The 22,179-nt window shown below is 37.5% G+C and overlaps 1 protein-coding gene across 1 annotated transcript in view; it reads left to right on the top strand.

Moving 5' to 3' along the window:
- LOC122057376 (exocyst complex component EXO70A1-like) overlaps positions 1–21,212 on the top strand; it is a 32,944-nt gene extending 11,732 nt beyond the window's left edge. Inside the window, exons 5-12 of the mRNA XM_042619449.1 lie at positions 7,238–7,376; positions 7,455–7,667; positions 12,229–12,434; positions 12,806–13,006; positions 13,098–13,197; positions 20,302–20,417; positions 20,508–20,654; positions 20,816–21,212. Coding sequence (XP_042475383.1) covers positions 7,238–7,376; positions 7,455–7,667; positions 12,229–12,434; positions 12,806–13,006; positions 13,098–13,197; positions 20,302–20,417; positions 20,508–20,654; positions 20,816–20,933 — 1,240 coding nt within the window. The 3' untranslated portion in view covers positions 20,934–21,212. The remainder of the gene's footprint in view (positions 1–7,237; positions 7,377–7,454; positions 7,668–12,228; positions 12,435–12,805; positions 13,007–13,097; positions 13,198–20,301; positions 20,418–20,507; positions 20,655–20,815) is intronic.
- The last annotated feature ends 967 nt before the right edge of the window (positions 21,213–22,179 follow it).

The raw sequence follows: 22,179 nt of genomic DNA, 5'->3' as shown, positions 1-22,179 counted from the left end.
CCTTAAAAATAAGGGAGTACCGAAATTACCATCATTAGTTTTAGTCCCCAAATTGATGGAAGAAACAAACCTAACTCACTCTCACTTCATAACGGGTCATGTGGCGGCTGCAACTCCCTTCCAACTTAGGAGATTGTAGTGGTTTCTTTGATTCTGCATCATCTTGGTTATCTTGTTCACTACAGGAGCAAGTGTTCAGCAGTTGGTGGATGCGGCTAAAGACGGGTGGACGAGTGATCAAAGACGAGGTACAATATTGGTTAGATACAGTTGAGGCCACAAACAGAGAAGTGACGAATTTCGTTGACGCAATTCAAGAGAACGGATGCCTCTGGGACTGCCGTGCTTGTTACCATGTTGGCGAAGGAGCAAAAATCAAGATCGATGAAGTCAATAATCTTCGAAGGGAACGTGACCAATTTGGCGATACTGTGTCAATTCCTCCTACAGCTCCTCGGGTCATAGAATCCATGCCGCTAATGCTTAATTTCCAAATTTTTGAGCCCACCAACTCGGCCATTAATCAAATTAGGGAGGCCTTATAGGACAAGAAGCTCAACTTGGTTGGAGTTTATGGGATGGGCGAGGTCGGAAAACGACCTTGATGAAAGCAATGGCCAAACAACTGAATAACAAAGGGGTCAGGTTGTGATGGTCACCGTGTATCAAAATCTTATTTTGAAGAACATTCAAAATGCTATTGCAGAGAACTTAGGTTACAAATTCAGTGAAGATGAATCGGTACGAGCAAGTCGTTTATTGGAGAGAATTAAGCAAGAGGCATGAATCCTCGTAATCTTGGATGATCGATGGTGCCCGCTGAAATTAACAGACGTTGGGATTCCCTATGGAGACACAGCAAACAATTGTAGTATTAGTATCACAACAAGATTCTTATAAGTGTGTATTGTCAGAACCCTGGTGAAACTCGTTTGAATCTCAAGTTGCAGGTAGGAACTTGAGATTCAATGAGTGAAAAACCAGTTCCAAAATATATGAAATAATCTGAGTAGCAGAACAGTATCACCAAAATAGGGAACTAGATAACAATTAGGGAGAAATTTGATAACTTGTAACAAAGTGACAAGCGACGACCAAAGATGAAAAAACAGAGGAAAAAAAAAAAAAAACGTAACAAACCTTCTTGCCGGCGACCTAAGATGGCAGCGATGGGAAGTGCACTACTCGCCGGCTACGGAAGGAGCACCACTTGCAGGCGTCAAAACTATCAACTCGGCTGGATCTCATTAGAATCATAGGTCACAGGTAGGGAGAGAAGGAACGGAGGAGAGAAAGTGATAAAAGAGATAAGGGTGAATAGAGGGGTATTTTTGGTATAATAAGATAAGGGTGTTTTACTCATAAGGGCTAAAGTGTCATTTCATAGCATCACTTAACACTGATTGACGGTAGGGGGTCTGAGTCTAATTTGGTGAAAGAGAGAGGGTGTCCCTATAATACTGGCATTCTCCAGGGGGTGGCATTGTACATAAATGCCATTATGCTTACACTTTTAACCCAAAAAATTACTTGTTACATATTTTTATGTTTCAAAATCTGCCATTATGACATTTATTTATTTTTTGGTAAGGGCATTATCACATTTAACTTACATAGTTACGGGAATTGTGTTTAACATGGCATTACACCGAATTTCATTACCAAAATGACAATAATCTTTCAATACACAAAATGCCATGACATGTACACCATCATGCATGTCAGCAAGAGTAGCCATATACAATACCAAAACAAACACAATACCAAACCAAAGGGTGACAATATGCAGGACTTGATGGTCCCTAATAATCACCCTGTGACCAATTGGGGGGATGCGATGGGAGGGGCATGGGGAGGAGAGAGGCAGACGCAATGCTGGGCACAATGCTAGCATGCCCAGCCTTTAACCATATATTTTATTCCATTATGTGTGGTTGCCTTCATTGACCATGCTATGAACAGTTGAATAAAAAAGGGTATTGGTAGATTCGAGCAACCATCCCCTTGGAACATGCTTAAGACAAGCTCATGTTCTAAGTGCTCCACCAATTTGAGCTATAGACCCGTCAATTAGAGTTTGGACTTTGGAGTTTACAAGTAACCCAATGGGTCTCATCATTCAATTGCATCCACAATACACATCCAGGAGTCTCAAAGAGTAAGACTTTGCAACCTCCTAACAAGTAACAAAGCTACAACAGAGATAAGCCGCCATCATGAAAATGAAGGAAAATAAGAAGTACTCTATTTTGTTCAAAAGGAAGCAAAAAAGGCATCGTCAACTATTTATAGGAGAAAAGTCTGAAGATTCTAGCTATTCATGATTCAGTGGGAGACTGGGAGTACAAGAATAATGAATAAGCTAACCTTGTCAATGATGATGCAAACTTTTCCAAACAAAATTTCTGGAATAAAGTAGCATGGGAGCACTTCTTGTATGACCTGCCAGAGATAGGAAATCATGTCAAAGATGGAATGACAGTAAGCACTCAAAGTATTGCAACAGGTGATTCTACAGAAATATATACTAGCATAAATGAACTTTGAGCAACCAAGCTATCTTAAAGCTGTGGTCCAAACAATCTAAAGGCAGCATTCCCTTGAAGCCAAGTGAAATAAAGCTTATCTGGTAAAGTGGAAGTTAGGTGAAATGAAAAAAAGGAAAAAAATTCAAAATCCAATGTTAGTAGTCAATAAGAAATTTGGCACTGCAGAGGCCTTACCATATAGATTAGTTAAGAAAATAATAAGACTCTGCAGCTTAAAAATAATAATCATTGAACCAAAAATATTCTTTCACACTTGTGATCATGTAATGAGTACAAGCTGTTGGACAACCACTTAGATAATATAATCACATAGCTTCCAATTTTGAAACCATTGCAACAAAGACTCCTAAATAACGAAACTAGTTGAAACATGGAGCAACCAAACTATCTATATCGATGGTATTGACTTAAAAATTGAGGTCATCTTACATTGAACCATTAAACATAGATTTGGTTGGCAAGGCAATCAAACTACCAGGGTTGGTGATAAATCATTCCATCAAAACTCCTGCTGCAAGGATTCAAACACACTTAGAAAGAAAGCTCAGTATGAGTAATTAGGACATGATGTAGAGTGAACGTCAGATTTTCCCCTTCTGATAAATTACCTTTCTTAGGCATCCATTTATGATTAGGAGATAATTTTGGGTCAGATTTTATGTAATTCTTACCTACGATATATCTAAGATAAGGGATAGAGCATATGCATGGAAGAGTAGGACCTCCCCAAAACAGATTCGTTCACACAGGTGTCACTGAAGAAGCTAGTGTCTCTTGATCAATTTAAGAGAAAAAGTTTCTTTTTGACCACCAGATGTATCTATGCTACAAGACTGGGAAGACGAGACTCTGGCGACATAAAAGTAAAATTTTAAGTCGTCCTGAAAGCTCATGCCCAACAGGTTCAAATGATGACTTTCTGTTAAAATTCTTAACTTCAGTTCGATGGCAGCCTAGAGTTTAACGGAATGCTAACTCTGTGATTATACAGGGAATTCCACCAGAACTCTGCGAGATGTGATGAATGTATGTTAATCAAGAAGAAAAAGGGGAAGTATTTAAGCTAAACCAATTGAATTGCAACCTACTGTATGTTCACATGACCTAACTGAATGAAGCTAGACATAAGATAACCAAATTACTGAGAAAAAATAAAGCAGAAAAGAGATTAATAATCAAAACTATTAAAACCCCATAAACGAAACAGAATCAGGCACCAAGGATGAGAGATTTGCTCCTTGAATATATGAAGCTCTGGTGCCGCAGTTTAATCGCTATGTACGATCGGAACAACCCAAAAGAATTAAAAGAAAACCTTCTAGGGTTCTAGTCCATGAAGATAACGATGAAGAGAGAGTTATGAAGACGTGGTAGGTTTGGGTGTTTTTATCAGTAATAGAAGAAGAGTATCTTACCCTTCTGTTCCTTCCAGTTGTAAAAAGAACAAACAAAACATTAATTTGGTGTTATTGCAATATGTTCTAAACTTATTTGATGCAGAATCGAGGCTGAACCGAGTTGACCTTTCGGGCAATCTCAACCGAGATGAACCGGGTCCGATTGGATTTTTGGATTCATTAGGATCTTTAGGATTTTATTTTATTGGAGGATTATTTGCAATCTTTTAATTTGGTTAATTGATAGTCAATTAGGAAGTTATCAATTTGAGTTTTATTCTGTTTTTAATTTTATTAGTGAGAACTTAGGAAGCAAATTAGAAGTTACTAATTTAGTCTTAGATTTTTATTAGGCAAGTTTTAATTTCCAGTTATTATATAAAGGCATGTAACCCAAGTATTAGACAGATTTTGAATGATGAATTGAATTAAAGGTTTTAGTACCGGGTATGGTGCAAGACGTGTGATCCCTTTCCCCCTCTTTGTGCTATTATTCTCTTCTCCCCTACAACTTTGAGTTCGTTTAGGGTTTTCTTTCCTTTCTCTACAGGCCCTCCATCAACTTATTCTTTTTCACTAGTTCATTCTGCCAGAATACAAAAAATGAATCGGACGTGCCAAACACATTTCTATTCTTTTCGTATTCTTGCAGAACCATAGTTGTCACGGTGTCATGGCAACCCAAGGCGGTGGAGGGGTGGCTAATCGATTTGGCGGTGCCATGGCAATCAAATCGCCCATGTGTTAGTTTTTATTTCCCCTATTTTCTAAAGTTATTTTGTATGTTATAATATATACCCTATGACATAAAAAACCAATCAACATTAGGCAACATCAAGTCAGAAAAGTCAACATAGACACATTCACATCAACTCATAAAAAATCAACATGACTTATTGACATTTAGAGAAATGCTCTTCTTCTATAATAAGTTTTATTGGTCAAATGATTTTATTTTTAGATGAGACTTTTTGCATTTTGTATAACACAAAACTTTCTAACAAGTCTAAGATTACTTAAATCTGAGTTGTTATGACAAAGTTATGTTTCGGTCAAACTTATTTTAAAATGTGCGAATGCTTTTAAATCGCCTGAATGGAAATAATTTTATTGATATCAGAACAAATGATTATTTTACCGGACTTTTGGTTTTTAGCAATGTTCTACTATGATAAGATTTATAAAATTTTTAAAATTGAGAAAAACCTTAGCGTTCGAAAGTTGAAAATCACCCTATAGCCAAAAATCTAGTTTTTGTTCTGGGATTGGACGGTTGACTTTTTATCCTTTTGGAATTTGATTTTTAAGCTATTTTTATTGGATTCAAATAGGGGGTATTTACTTATTTATGAATATCTTAAGTAAATGGAATAGCAAAATATAAAAACACAATTTGGCATAAATAAGGCAAAAAATATAAGGCAAAATACAGTGCAATAAGGCGATAGGCGCCTAGGCCCCAGGCAAACTGCCTGGACGCCAAGGCGGTGCCTTGGTGACGCCTTGACAACTATGCGCAGAATAGAAGAACACCAGAAGCGTCAAGGACAATTATCAAATGGGCCCTTGGCAATTGTTACTCAAATTTATTGCATTATGCCTGATATTAGGACTTCATGTCCATGGAATGTTTATTTATGCATTATGCTCTTTTGGAACCAGAATATCTGCAAATACCGTTCATTAGGAATTTTCCCCCAAGGATTACCAGATTTCCATCTCATTCGATTTAGGGTATTCTGTCATGCTCAGTTTATGAAATTTGGACCTAATCTGTCCACCCTGTAGTTTGGATCACTTTGTATCCATGGTTGGCCGCATTCAGGTATTTTGATCGGTCGTGATTCACCGGAAGAGATTATAGTTTATCATGCTTGCCTCAGTATAAATGTCAGATTTGGATGCTGAAAAAAATCGTAATTTCTTCTGTGAGTTGTATAATCTGGATTTAAAAAAATGTTCATATAAGCTAGAGTGACCAATTTTTTCTATGTATTGTCTCATACAAGTGTTGTGATCTTATTGCTAGATTTGGAAACTTCTTGTTTTATTGATGTCACATTCAGTTGGGTTTCCCTTTTGTTTACATTTTTATAGAAACACTTCCATTACTGAGTTATATGTAGTGTTTTCGACGAGCTGGATACGTAGTGGATATAACTATATCTGGTGTTCAATCTATTTGTTAAATTGTATTCAAATATCCAATTGAATATCTATCGGCTATGAAACACGTGATCTCTATTGGTATCTGATGAACTGTAGGAATGTTGGATTGGGTATCAGATAGTCAATTAAATTAAAAAACCCAGATAAACAACATTAAACCTGTGGCAAATAAAAACAAATATAAAAAAGATGCATCTCTGTTGTGTACGCACCAAGGTTATCAAGGTGTAATGGGACCAAAGGCGATGGAGCATGGTAAAAAACCAAGGGTGACCAAGGCGCGAGTCCGGGCTAGACGCCTTTATCGCCCAGGCTAGCCACCTTAACGCCCAGGCAACTCCTTGATAACACTATTTTATGCATATCATATCCATAGTCATTGGTCCAAAGGCACAACATCTTTACATGCACACAAATCAAATACATGGAAAGCATCTGAAGAAGAAGCCTACCTTTGAATCCAAAATTAGAGAAGAAGTTGAAACTTCAATCTAGGCCTCTGACTGGCAAGAATCCACAGGACACCTACCACCAATAGCCAATAGCCAATAGCCAATAAGAAGAAACCTTCTCATCTGCTACCTTGACCATTAGGGTGGGAGAAGACAAACCACTGAAGTGCACCAGCTCTGGGTCTTCAAGGATTCAGACTGTAACTTTAGAAGTTCGTACGACTCAGGAAGTTAGGGTTGTGGTGAGTTTGAACAGAGCAAAAGTTGAGTTTGAATGGAGGAGAATAAGAGAAAATAATGGGAGAAGACAAAACTACTACTTGCTTCTTCTCCATGTCTTAAAGCATTCAGAAACCAAAAGTTGGAAGTTGTAACTTCTTATTGCTCCGGAAGCGGATGTGCTATTTTTGATATCCAACTGCTTAATCGGATATGCCATAATTGAATCGGACTTGAAATAGGTCAGCGCAGGCTTAAAATGGGTCAAGTTGAGATATGTATCTGGATAATATCTGGCTCGTTGATTGCCCTAGTTATTTTTAAAATAATAATTTAACATGAAGGAGTACAAAGGGATCTCTCTTGGCATACACGAGTAGTTATTTTTTATAATGCACCCTCCCAAATGACACAGCCATTTATGACTTTATCATTGTTCATTGACATTCAGGGATACTCGTGCTTCTGTTTTGGAACAAAGCCTTCGTAAATTGGGTGTGGAGAGACTTAGTAAAGATGATGTGCAGAAGATGCAGTGGGAGGTCTTGGAGGCAAAGATTGGGAACTGGATCCATTTCATGCGAATTGCGGTTAGGATTTTTATAATTTATTTTATTATTATTATTTTATTGTTTGTTCTTTAAACCATCTATGTGTGTTTGAAACAGGTCAAACTGCTATTTGCAGGGGAAAGGAAAGTCTGCGACCAAATATTTGAAGACATTGATTCTCTCAGGGATCAATGTTTTGCTGAAGTCACAGGAATCAGTGTAGCAATGCTACTAAGTTTTGGAGAGGCTATTGCCAAAAGCAAAAGGTCACCAGAAAAGTTGTTTGTGCTTTTAGACATGTATGAGATAATGCGAGAGATTCAGCCTGAGGTATGTTTATCTAATTGACACGTTGTAAACTTTATTGAATACCTGATATTAGTGATTTAAGCTTTCCACAAAATTTACATTGATTTTCAATGCTTTTGAAAGAATTGGTTCTTACTGACTCACAGAATTTATGTCAACCTAATGGCAGTGATGTAGATATGCACTCATGGAATGATCCATACCGATCTAAGTATCCAGTGAGAGATGAACCGGATCCATATTGAGTTCTTAGTCTAGTAGGATTTTAGTCGTTTATTTTATTTAGGAAACTAATATCTTTAGTTTATTTTATTCTGTTTATTTTTGAGAAGTTGCATACATAGGACATAGTTAGAGTTGGTTTAGGATTTCTTTTCCTTTTGAGTTAGTTTCTTTTTAGGATTTCTTTCCATGTTAAAGTTTTCCAATTTTTCCCTATTTATATGCTTGTAATCGATTGAGAAACACAGATTGAAGAAAATATGAATTGAGTTTGAGTGTTGAGAGCTTTAGGGCTGTGTGATTCTTCCCCTCCCCCTTCTTTGTGCGATTTTTCCTTCTTCCCTAAGGCTACTCCATCAAGTGGTATCATAGCCGAAGGATCCCCATTCCCTTTTTTCCCTTCCCCATTCTCTGTTTTGGTTCCACCAAGACTGAGAACACAGTGAAAAAAAAAAACCTAAAAAAAAGAAGCAGGAAGGCGTGAAGAGAAGAACCGAAAATAAAAAAGAAAAAATAAAGGAGAGCATAGGCGAGAAGAGGAAATGAAGTAGCAGCACCGAAACTGAAGCAGAAAAGAAGGAAAAAAAAAAAAAGAGAAGTCGAGGTCGAAGTCGGAGAAGCAGTAAAGAGAGCGATAACAGGCAGAAGGAAAAAAAAAAAAAAAAAAAGAGAAACAGAAAAAGAGAAGGAAGAACAGAAGAAGTAGAAGAAGTAGAAGAAGAGAAGTCGAGAGGAGAGAGAAGCCGAGCCATAACTAGAACCAGAACTCCTCGCAGTCGAACCCCTCTTCAGGTTTCCTGCAAAAAAAAAAAAAAGGGGGGGGGGGCAGCAAAAGAGGCGATAGAACTAGAAGAGCCGAATTTCAGAGAAGAAGAAAGAAGAAGACGAAGAAGAAGAGAGAGAGAGGAACATACCTGGTTCGATTTGGGCTTCCGCCTTTCTCCTCTAGTTCCGTCTCCAAGAAGGAAAAGGAGTAGGAGAACCCCTTTGTCGTTAAGTACACTCTCAACCCACGATTCTAATTTTTATTTTCTCCTAGTCCCTTTTCCTGAATTTCCAGAATTACCCTCCTCTTTATCTTTTAGTTCTTTCATCTCATATTTTCTTTTCACTTCCAATTATACCCCTATCTACACATAATATCCCTTTGTGACTTAAAGTGCACTTTCAATATTTACAGTTCTGCCATCCTTGCAAAAAAAAAAAAAAAGCCATTGCATTTTAAACCTCCTTATTTACCATTCTACCACTCCTTGCTTTGAGTATCCATCCATAGTGATTCTAGCAACCTAGGTGATGGATCTAGACCTTTTACTGGATATCCGTCAACAAATGCAATTGATCATAGCGAAGCTCGCGGACATCAAAACCCAGGTACACTCTACCTTCAACTAAGTGATCTCAGCCGTTGAACAACAGGTAGACGAACCAGAAGATGAATCACCAGTGGTAGAAGATGAGATTGCACAGTTGGGAGTTGTAGATCAACCTGTGGAAAAATTTAAATCGGTTGATCTCTTCAGTGAACCGATCGATTTTATTTTCCCGAGTCACCACTTTACCAATGAACTTTGCGTCGTGGATTTTATACCATTTGATCTTAGTTTCGATGGTGATTTCATACAGGCAAGGATGGATATTGATCGATTGATGTTGATTCTCCCATTCTACAAAACTCGTGGACGAGTTTTTCTCAACATCAGGGGAATTGATGTAGATATGCACCCATGGAGTGATCCATACCGATCTAAGTATCCAGCGAGAGATGAACCGGATCCATATTGAGTCTTTAGTCTAGTAGGATTTTAGTAGTTTATTTTATTTAGGAAACTAATATCTTTAGTTTATTTTATTCTGTTTATTTTTGAGAAGTTGCATACGTAGGACATAGTTAGAGTTGGTTTAGGATTTCTTTTCCTTTTGAGTTAGTTTCTTTTTAGGATTTCTTTCCGTGTTAGAGTTTTCCAATTTCCTATTTATATGCTTGTAATTGATTGAGAAACACAGATTGAAGAAAATATGAATTGAGTTTGAGTGTTGAGAGCCTTAGGGCTGTGTGTGATTCTTCCCCTCCCCCTTGTTTGTGCGATTTTTCCCTCTTCCCTAGGGCTACTGCATCAAGCAGTTTTAATTTAAGTGACGGAAATGCTTCCCAGTTTCTGTGACCCAAAATGCTAATACGGTCCAATCACAAGTCAAGATTATTTTTTTTTTCCCATCCATCTCTTTTGCGAGATTCCCGATGCAGGACATTTTCATGCAGGGTGAGTGATCTGTGAGTTCGTTTCTGGGAGGTTGGCAAAATCCTGAGTAATAAACTCATAATGCTACACGTATTAGGTTTTGCATTTTTATTGATGAATACAATAGCCTTATGTACACTTTCGCTGAAACATACGATAAGAGACTGGAAAAGGGTGGATCGGGTCAGTTGTACAACAGAGTTACATGACTGTTGTGTGAGCCTCTTCTCTGGGCATATAGTGTTGTTTACTTGAGAATTATGATGAAAGGAAAAAGGGGATGAAGCAGTCTAGAAATAAGAGCAGTCGGCCAGATCTGGAACAATTTAGTCCTGTATGCACAGTAGCACTGCAGAAAAAGTGAAAAATACTTCAAAATTTGAAAATTATGTTTCTCAAATGATGCATAATTGATTGGAGGGGTGCTTACATATACGTTGCCATTTGAACTTCCTAATTCTGCTCATATTTTGGTCTCGTAATCACTCTTGCAGTCTATATAAGTAAAACAAACTTAAATCAGGACTCTACTCTGGTAATGCGAATTCTAATCTAACTCAAATGGTCAAACTCCTTTAACTTGGCAAACTATGACAATACTATTCCCCTGTGTAAACTTAATCCCCACAAACATGGGCTTATAGATTAGGCCTGCTTCATTGAAACCCATGAAATTAAAAATCCCAACCAATAATATAACTATTCATAACTTGTTTTCAGCCCATTGGACTACCTCCAGCACCTTCTGGGCCCCCAAGCTTGCACCTTGGCTTCCTTACAGGGTCAATATTGGTTTAACCAGTCTAATGCAGCTGCATCAATAAGAGGCATATCACACAGCATGCTTTTAAAACGATAGAATCATAGAACTATCTCATAATATAATGTGTTATTTTCTATCATAGAAAAATGTTTAATTATCTAATTTTCAAAGTGATATGAGAAAATTTTGATTTGCTTAAGAGTAAAAGAACAATACCAATACATTGCATATGCTATTCTACATTTCTACAGTATGGTATGCATTTGATTTTTTTTTTTTTGGTGTCTACTTTTAATTTAGTTTCCAAAAATGATAGAAAAAAGGTCGGGAGAGAGTCTGCAAGGCCGTATTTCTCTTCAAATGCTCTTGTTGATGGTGTAAGAGAGTAGAATGGAGTGAAAGGAACCATTTTCTTACGTTATTTTTTGAAACAATTGGTCCAAAATAAGGTCTCCTTGAGATTTCAGACATCTCGAGGCTGTTTTAACCTGAAGTGGCTAGAAGTTGTTTAAATATTGGAATGCGTTTATTTCTGTATTTAGGTTGAATTTCACACATTTTTTTTCAGCCATTTTGACTGAAGTTTCATAATCATTTGGTTTCTTCACATATGTTTCATTTGACTCCTCGGAAAACTGAAGTATTTTGCAAAGTTTCGAACATCTCAATCAAAATGTTTGGATCTTAATAATGGGTTCCTTGACCCACCTGCATCCAATCCATTTTTCTGGTGGGTTTGCTGAACCTAACCTATAATCTCCCATGGGTCATAAGCATGCACAGAACCTGCACATAAATGGGTTGCTGTGTGTAGGTTTATGACTTGATTTGATTTTGGCCTCCTGAATGTTTGCTGAAATAGCTGTTTAGTTTCCTTTGCCTTTGGTAGGATATAACTGTTGCTAGAAGATCCAGAAATGTGTGCCGTAGTAAACCTTTTGTCTGACAATTTTTGCAGGAACAAACCATTTATGCACAATTTTTAGAGACTTGCATCCTTTGGGTTTTACTTTTTTTTTTTTTAATCTATTTATTTCAAATCATGATGAAAAAGATTTTGTTCTCTTCTGATTTTGCATTGAGACAAGCAGGGGTGCCTGAATGATTTCTGTATTGGAAGATCTCAACATCAGTATTCTACAAATATTCGTTGGTCCATATAATATCTTGGCAAATACACTGTTCTTTTTTAACAACATATGAAATGAATATTCGATTCCATTGCTTTGACTAATGATAAGTGCCCACCTATTGGTTATTCTATTTACTTTTTGTTCATTTGCTTTAACGCTAATCATTTTTTTTGAACAGTGGATTTCATCTATTTTTACATGAATACTGGTCTGTTGAGCAGATAGAGACAATTTTTAATGGAAAAGCTTGCTCTGAAATGAGAGAATCTGCATTGTCTTTGACGAAGCGGCTGGCCCAGACAGCACAAGAGACATTTGGTGATTTTGAAGAGGCAGTTGAAAAGGATGCTACAAAAACTGCGGTTCTGGATGGAACTGTGCATCCTTTGACAAGCTATGTTATTAACTATGTGAAGTTTTTGTTTGAGTAAGTATTTTACCATCTTTTATGACCTAGAATCATTGGTTACAGTTTCTTCATAATTCCTGTCATTTGTACTAAAGGTTGAGCCAAGTCTAACCAATACCATGGATTCTGTTTATCTATTGTCTTTCATCTGGTACAAGTTATTTGGTCTAAGAAAACAGTTGTTGTTGATTTGTGAACCTTGCTTTTGGTTTTTACTTTAAATTTCACTGTACACCATCCAGTGTTGAAAGATACTATAAGTTTTGGTAGTCATCTAAAACTATAACTTTTGACCTACATTCCTGTCGTTGCTCTTGAAGTTTTATTAGTCGTACTGATTGGGTTATAATTGACAGCCTATGGTTTGCTTTACTCTTAAAAATGTGCAGCTATCAATCAACACTGAAGCAACTTTTCCAAGAGTTTGATAGTAGTGATAAAGCAAATTCCCAGCTGGCATCTGTAACAATGCGTATAATGCAGGCTCTTATGACCAACCTGGATGGAAAGTCTAAGCAATATAAGGATCCAGCTTTGACTCAACTGTTTCTTATGAACAATATTCACTATATGGTCAGATCTGTTCGAAGGTTCGTATATTTTCATTTTAGGTAATTGAGACTTGATAATTCTTATTTTCAAATGTACATCATAGTAACAATGATATCTATGTGTTATCAGATCAGAAGCAAAGGATTTATTGGGAGATGATTGGGTGCAAAGACACCGAAGAATTGTTCAGCAGCATGCCAACCAGTATAAAAGAGTTGCTTGGGGAAAGGTTCGTCTCTATCAAATCATTTCAAGACACCTCTGGCTTTTGCGATGAGTTTCATGGTTTACCTTCATTGTTACTGCTGTTTCTTTTGCGCTTTACACTTTACCCTGTTCCAGAACTTCATTCATCTTTCCATGGGAATTTTCAATGTAGGCAGCTGACCAGCCTATGGGTATGGACCTAAATCTGAATGAAATTAAGTAATAAGGTGGATTTTAGAGAAGAAACTATCGGAAGACAGATCTGAATTTGATGGTTAATATCACACAGATGCAATCTCTCTCTCAACGTCCAGATTTGAAGATTATGTGCATGTAATTAGTCAAGTGAGTTTTCTTGCTGCAGCAAAAAAAAAAAAAAAAAAAAAAAAAAAATTATATCGAAGAAGTTAATTAGGGAAGAGGATGGTGTCTCTGGGGTATCGATGGGAAGATGTAAGAAAGAAATTAGGAGTGAAAAGAGGAGAAGGTTTTCAGGGGGTTCCTTGTTAGAAAAAAAAAAAGAAGAAGAATTTTCAGGGAAAAAATAAGGGGAAGGGGAAGGGTTTACTGTAGAGAGGTAGAAAAGGAGGGAGGGAGAGGAAAATAGTAAATAAGAATAGTGGTTGATTAAGAACAAAAGGGAGAGTGGAAATATCTCAGATGTGAAATATCAAAATCTAAAGAAAGAAATAAAACCAACTCATCAGAAAAAAGAGAATCTAGGAAGAGAGAGAGCTCTGCTGTAGCTATGAAACCAGCCCCATGCTGTAGTTGTCACAAGCAGTAGCTAACCAGCCAACAGAGCATTCCCACAATCTCAAACTCAAAATTCAATCAACAACATTTAAACCAATTCCCTAAATCATATGGCATAAGTAAGAATCTGTAGACAGGAAAAAAAAAAAAAAGGATAGTTATACAAATGAAGGTTGGACTAAACTCATCGACGTCAAGTAACTGATTGGGACTCTTCTGGACTAAACTAACTAGACTACTTAAACTACTGTTGTCACCCACGCTATCTTATTCATATACTTAATCCTGTGTAGACTTCACACCCCAAATGTGGGCTTATGAATTAAGCCTGTTACAATGATACACAAAAATAAAATGCCAACGTATAATATAAATAGCCCAACACCTATTTTCGCCTTTTAAACCCTTTTTTTTTGGGGGGGTGGTAGCAGCTGCCAAATAGTGTCAAATATATTCAACCAATTGAAGGCTGCTGCATTAATTTTCCTTTACTTTTATCTTTTTATATTTTTTTGAAAATGCAATTGCTATTACTGTGCTAAATTTTCTACCAACTGTGATAAAGCTTGAACATTAGCCATGAAGTTCTCCAGAATCTCCCTTGGAATTCATTTCCTTCATTGAAAATTTGCTTGAATCTCCTTGCCTCTCCTCTTTTCCTTGTTGTCTTAGGAAGTCATGGGTAGTCATGGGACTGCCCAAGGAAAGTTATTGTACATAAGATATTCTCATGAATCTCCTTCTACAATTTACTTTATATCTGGGAGGGAAATGATGGAGTAGTGCTTTCTTAGACTGGCACAAATCTGTCTCGAAACCCAGATTGAGACGAACTGGTCCAATTCTGGTTTTGGTCTAGTAGGATATTTTGGCATTAATTTGGGTTGAATTTTTCATCTTTTATTTTATTTTGAGTTAAATACGTAGGAGATTGGATTGAATATCAGTTTTCTTGTTTTGAGTCTACTGCAGAGTTTCCTTGTAGTGTGCGATTTCTTTTTGTACATATGTTTTTAATCCAACGAATTAGTCAGTGGAATAATGAAATGAAAATTTGAGTTGAGTTTGCCTCCCGGTTGTGGAGTTGTGTGCGACCAGGTTGGTTGAGTGTTTCGTTTTTCCCCACCTTTTAGTCTTGCTTCCTTCTCTCTTTTCCCTTTTTACGTATGATATACCTTCCTCCTTTTGTGTTTCTTCTTATTCCTGTTACCGTGATAGCTTCTATTTCTTATTTCTTTTCCTGTTAAATTCTGTTTCCCCTCTCCCGTTACATACACTGTTATTGACTTATTGGTTTGGAAAGGGTTTTAGAAATCACTGTTCATTGACCTATTGACTTGGGATTTTGGGCATCGGTTTACTCCTGTAGGGCGATTCAGTCCCTCGAGTCTCGTCCCTTAGAATCCTTCCTGTTGTGAGAACCAAATCGATCATGGACCTGGTTCTTCTCCCACTGCCAGGTCTGATTTCAGAAGTAAAATACTCCCTATTTGGTTGGTGATTAGGCCTACTGAGACCTCTAAAATAGGAACTTACCACTGCAATAGTTCGATTGGAGATCAGATATAGGAGATCTCTCATTTGTAAGTAAGTCCTTTTCCGGTGTGAGAGGATTAAGAAGGGGAGTTATCTGGGATATGAAATAAAGATCTAGTTTTCCATAATTTACAAGCAAGCCCCATCCATCTTAAGTTGTATTCCTTTATTTCAGTCCTTTGAAAACCCTCAAATCGTTTCTCCCCCCTCCCCTTAACGTAAATTACTGTTTTGCACCTGCTTGTAAGCCCATCCCTCTTCAGTTGTACTTCTTATCCTTCAAAAATCCTCAAATTGTTTTTCCTCCTTAATGTAAATAACTGTTCTGCCCCTGCTTTCATGTACCCCTTCGTAGTTGCAAAAGCAACCTAATGGCACATGATGATGGGTCCCCGACTGACAATGGGGTATAATGGTCATACAATTCGCCTTGCTCAGTTGAGGATGGGAAAGGGGAGTTGCCACCTTAGGATGAGGGCCTAGGATCCATAAATGGCTCGTTCCTCATAAGGAAGAGCAGTTAGTCCAATACTCATGGGCTGGTCAGGGGGTTACGTAAGGGTTATGTTATGGAAATGGGAAGGTGTTAGGCACCCTTTCCGCTTGGTGTGTCGGTCTTTCTACTAGACGCGGAAGTTTGAAGATTCTCCTTAAGTGTACGTCCTAACCCACATGCATCTTTATGTTAAACCTACTAGTGTACAATATTGAATCAAAAGATAACTACATGGTAACCCTGCACTTTCTTACTTTAATTACACTAATCAACTGCCCTAAATCATGATCATCTAATTAACTAAAATGATCAACATGCTGATCTAATTAACCCTAAACTTGCTTTATCTAACTTATTAACCCTTAACATGCTTTATCTAATTACTTAACTAATTAACCCTAAACATCATTTATGTAACTAATTTAATAGACATAAAATTATAGACCTTTCAACTTGTTCCATGCTTGGATGGGAGTGATTGGGTAAAAAATCACAAAAAACCAGGTTTACACGACCCACATGGTCGAAACTAGCAAAGTGAATGAGTTAAAATTTCGACCCATTTCATTTGAAACTGTATGTTTTATAGTAACGGAATGCATTGTATTACTGAAGCGAAATAGAAACGATACATTTCATCAAAATTCTGTTGCTGAAAAACTGCATTTTTTGTGTATCGTATGAGGGTTTCGTTTAATTTCTTTATTGGTCAAAACCGAAATATTTTGGGTTACATTAGTAACGGGCCAAATATTTTTGGATTTTCTGTTGTAATTGGGCCAATTCTATAAGCCCAATAAGTAGGTGGCTTAAGTCCTATATGGTATTAGGTGTTGTTTTATTTTTATTTTGGGTCTAGAAAATTTGGGTCAATAGTTAGTTTATATTTTCTTTACTGGAAAGGGTTCATGCATAACTGCACATGGTGATCGAATGCTTCGTCAAATAGGAGGGTTTTGGTCATTTCGACCCTCCTATTGTCTGCATTACAATTATGCATGGCCGTATGTATAACCTTTGGTTTCTTTATTAAAATTTAGCCTATAAATATTGTACCTGGACAATTGATTGGTAATGGAATTTGGTTTCATGGCAGAGATGGCCTCTTGTCAATCAGGTTTGAAGGGCTAACCTATTGTATAATTTGGTCTGTTGCAGAAGTTTTATTAATTTTTCTATTGCTGGTTTGGGGGGTGGTGAATGGTGATTGGGATTTGGAGTACAGTGGTTTAGAAACTTGTCTGACATTTCGTGTGTTTTGGTTGTGTTTTGATTGCTGGATAAAACTGAAAAGGTCTATTTCTTTTGTGGCTTGCAGCTTGATGGTTGAAGATACTTTCATATTTCTGGATAAGGACATTTTCTTCAGTTACTGTGTTAACTCCTAGTTCTTTCCTAACTGGCCCATCCTAGTTTTTATATTCCAGAAAAGCCCTGCCTCTTTTGATGTAGATTGCAGGAACAAGGCCCCCAAAAACCAGGCCAGACCGGTTGTGGGATTCAACTGCTGTGAGAGGAAGCCTGGTCTGGTGTGGCTTGGTTCTTGATTGATTCAACCCAAGGACTTCTTGTATGGAGAACTGAGGAAGATTCCTTCCTGATTTATGGCCCCATGCTAGCTGGATAAAGCAAGATTGAAGGTCAATATTGCTTGCGTGGAAGTTTTTCTTTCAAAACAAATTGAGCTGATTTGTAGGAAGCTTTCCAGAATTACAAGTGGGCCCCATGGCCAAATCGTGGAGGAGTTTGACAGCTTTAATTAGTGCTAAAGTATAGGAAAGATTAGTTTTTGCATAAGGGATTTCATTGATTAAATGTTTTCTATTTTATTAGTTGCTTTATGTATATAGTAGTTTTTATTCTTAGGGCTTTTTATTTCTGTTAATTAGATAGATTTGATTTGATTTGTAATTAGTTTCCAATTAGGAATTCCTTTCCTTTCCACGGAAGGAAGGATCCAACTGCTGTAGTTGAATTTACCATTATAAATAAAGGACAAGGCTGATTTACAGCCACAATTTAATGAAGGAAAAAAAAAGTTGGTATATTCCAAAAAAACTGTGAGATGCAGTAAGGTGAGAGAGCTTGTGGGCGAGATGCCTTAGGGAAGAGTGGGAGGCTCGACCCAACCGATCTTTTTCCCCTTATCCTCTACTTTTTCTGTTATTTCTTCCTCTTTAATTTCTGTTACTATTTTCCTGCGACACAATCAATCTGGATACCTGGACAGAAAGTTTCTTGGAGATCCTATCAGCTGCTGGAATATCAATCCTGCTGTAGGGTTGGTTCTTGTCTGAACCAGCTCCTACATTACCTTTCTTTAAAATGTACTCTGTTGTCCAAGATTCTGTTTAACCTATCCAAGAGTCCAGAACCTATCTGCAATTATGAAATTACCCCTGGTTGCTAGTTTTGGAATTTTAGAAATTTGGGTGGGCCCTTGGTGGCCTAATTGGGGTTTGAAATTTAGGTTGCAACAGTGCAATTGGTCTTCATTCATTACTTGGTTTCTTTTCAAAGATAACTAGACTAGCATTGTATTTGTATATCATTTTCTACATCCGACTACATTGTACCTGTGGAATTCCAGAGTTTGTTTGTGCTTGCTATTCTTGAATTAAACCTTTGATCCTGTAGGATTTGTGTTGTGGTTCAGATTTTGGATGTCTCTGATAGCAGTGAGGCTGGTTTGGGGTGAACTGACCTAGGTAGTTTGTGGCTATGTGCCCATCCCCAGTCTGGATGGTTTTGGATGGGAATTGCGAGCCCATGCCATTGGGGAGTTGGTGGAGAATTATAGAAAGGAATAAACTTAATTAAGAAACCTATTGGTGGTTACCCAGTGAGCATATGAGCAGCTTAAGAAGTTTACTGTGCAGAAAGGTTTATGATGACCTTTTGCATCTTGAGAGGTTTACTGGTTTCATTTTTGCCGAGCCCAAATAATAATCAAGCTGGCATCTCATGCGAAGCACAGCATTCCAACTGCTCAAGTATTAGGTGTTAAGAAAGTGTTATGGACCCTTTGTATCATGGGGGTACAAAGGATACATATATGGTTTGATTATATTAACTTGGGTGTCTTAGAGCCTAGGCTATTTTCCTTGCCTCAAGTAGTGTTAGGATATTACCTAATTTATGTTTGTTTCCTAGTTAGTATAGATCTCAATTACTTAGTTTCCTATTATTCTTGTAATGCATTAGGTATATTAATAAAGGCAATGGAGACTGCTGTTCACAATTCTGTGAACAGCCTTGGTTCTTCTCATTCTTCTTCGTCCTCCTTCTATAACTTGGTGATTGCTGGTTGTTAAGTCTTTGGTATTGTTACATGAGGCTTGCTGGAGATGGACTGGGTTGGCGTGGTTGAGAACTGCAAGCCACGGATCAGATACGGATCGAATTCGGATTGGATGTGATCTGATCCGGATATTCCCCGACTGAATACAGATATGGATGAGGATCAAATTTGGATTTTCAACTATCCAGTTACTCTCTAACTTGTGTAATCCGGACCTTCCTTCCCCCAGTGAATACACTTTGCTTTTAATCCATCTTTCTAAGTTGTCTTAGCTCTTTTCCTCTAAAACCTGTCTAAACTTCAAGAACCCTCAAAATCATTAATTGATTATCTAATCCGATTGGATAACTATTTTCCGGATAATTAAGATTTGGATCTGGATACCCCTAAACGAATACTAATGCATATTCGAATTCGAATTTTGGCTGACGGCTATCCATTTACATCCCCTAGATTCTCAAAGCTATCCAGTTCTGACAGAACTTCCATGGGCATTATTGGTTGAAACACCTGCTATTGGCATTGTACTTCAACATTAACTGAGGATAGACATTCAATTCTGAACTATTTGATAAGCTCAACTGAATAAGCCTTTTCCCAATCGAATGGATTCTGAACCATCTGATACAAATCCTATTGAATTTTGGACCTGGCTTCACTGGATATGTTTTAATCCTAGATTCTATTTGTTTAAAGCCCTTATTGTGGGAAATTGTGTTAGGAACTACATTAATGGGAATAACAAAGAAGTGATACTACTATGCTTTTTCTAGCTTTCCTAAACAAGAAGTAAAATGTAAAGAGATGGGAAACAGAAAAAAAGGGGAGCAGAAATGACTAAATATTTTGTGTGCTACTGTAAATGTAATTTGCATACACTTCTCTTTTCTCATGACACCCTGTTGTATGTTGGCCTGATCTTCGATATATCAATGTGGCAACGGAGTCGGAGGAATTATTTATGCTTCATTTATTTCCCCAAAGAATAATTCAGGATATTTTCTCAAATGTATTAACTTGCTGGTGTTCACCTACAGATTCTGCCTGTTCTGTCTGTTCAAGGTCTGACTTCGTCTGGTGGAGGTAGCTCAATGGGAGGAGGAGGTGATGGAGGGAGTGGCAGTGGGGTTTCAAGGGCGATGGTGAAAGACAGGTTAAGATAACATACATTAGTATTTCCATATTCTTTTAGCCTACCTTTTCTATGATTAGCAAACTAAGTGTGAGTGTTTCACTTTATCAGGTTCAAGACATTCAACATAATGTTTGAGGAACTTCATCAAAAACAGACCCAGTGGACGGTGCCTGACAGTGAGCTGCGAGAATCTCTTAGACTAGCAGTTGCCGAAGTCCTATTGCCTGCATACAGATCTTTCATTAAACGTTTTGGGTATGTTTTCCCATGAACTTTTTAACAATTTTGTTTTTATTTCCCACAGATGTTTCATTAAACATTTTGGGTATGTTTTGCGATGAACTTTTTAGCCATTGTTTTTATTTCCCGAGCTTTCCACTGATTCAAATATGGTTTTTTTTTGGTGTGTTGCACAGACCTCTGGTCGAGAATGGTAAGAACCCACAGAAGTTTGTCAGATACACACCAGAGGATCTTGATCGAATGTTGGGTGAATTTTTTGAGGGGAAAACGTGGAATGAGCCGAAGCGTTGACTTTGTAAGTAAAAACCTGCTTTTGTGGTTGACTTTGTATGTATCTACTTCTATTGTGATTCATTTTTGACTGGGGAGTATTATACACTTGTGGAACAGTTTATTTTCTTCTCCCCACATAAAGCTTGTAACATCGCTCTCATTTTTTATTTTTACTTTTGTAGTAGTTTGTAATCATTGCACATTTGTTTTTTGATTACCTCACGACTGCTGGTTATTGGTTCTGTGGTAACAATTTTGATTTGTTGAAACATCAAATCATAGTGGTCGGTGTTGTAACTCCGGATGTCCTGAGACTCCTGACTGATGAATTACTAGCTGGATAGCCTGGATTTAGTGGGATGTGCAGTGGGAGGATTGAGGAAGAGAGCCGAGAGATGGAGGGATAGACTTTTTTGGCCTTTATGGTGATTTAATAGTATCTAGTGGGGGTGGACCGTGGAGGGACTAATGTTGGCTGAAGAAATTATTTGCTGGGTGTCTTTGATTTCAAATGATCGGAACATATAGGCTTGTCATCGAATGACTAACATGAAGATCGACCAGGTAGTTTCCCTTGCTAACTTTTTAGTCTTGTGGGCATTACCATTGTTTAGGAATGATATCCAATTGATAAATACATCCTCGTCTGTTTAGTTTTGCTTACCTTCCTTAGCCCTTGATTTGCTTATGATAATTTCTCTTTCAGGGTTAGTGACAAAGTTTTAGTCCCAAAGATGTCCACCATCGGACATAATCACAGCAGGCAACAGTTAAATACAATGTGGCTGTTTCGTAATAGAAAATGAAAATCACACCCATGTAGTGACGCACTATTTAATGAAAGAATTCTCCTTCTGTTACTATTATGGTGGGTCTCATATCATCTCTGTGTTTCGCCTAGCTTGTCAGTCAGGTAGGGCACTATCGAAGTTTAGAACACAGGGTAAGCGCCTTTGGCTTGGTGTTGGCTGTCAGAGCAGTAGAGCGTTGGCTTAAGTCTTAGGGAGAGCTCACTTGTTTGACTCTCAACCCCCATCGGATGGTAGACATCCTATATTCCCCTCCCATTACTGCTAGGTCAAGGAGTTAAAAGTGTTGATTGATTCCATTCTCATTTTCAAGTTTGAGGTCCATTCTCATTTTCAAATTTTAGGTATTAAAGCTCTCGTGACGTTGCCGAACTCTAACAACCTTCGCTTGGCATTTTAGATTTATTCGTAGGATATTAACCTTCTCGTCTTTCTCTATCTTTGAACCCTATCCT

This window comes from Macadamia integrifolia, chromosome 12, assembly GCF_013358625.1.
Source record: "Macadamia integrifolia cultivar HAES 741 chromosome 12, SCU_Mint_v3, whole genome shotgun sequence".
In the NCBI taxonomy this organism is placed as follows: Eukaryota; Viridiplantae; Streptophyta; class Magnoliopsida; order Proteales; family Proteaceae; genus Macadamia; species Macadamia integrifolia.
The sequence above is the reverse complement of the archived record's forward strand: the minus strand, read 5'-3'. Positions and strand labels throughout refer to the sequence as shown.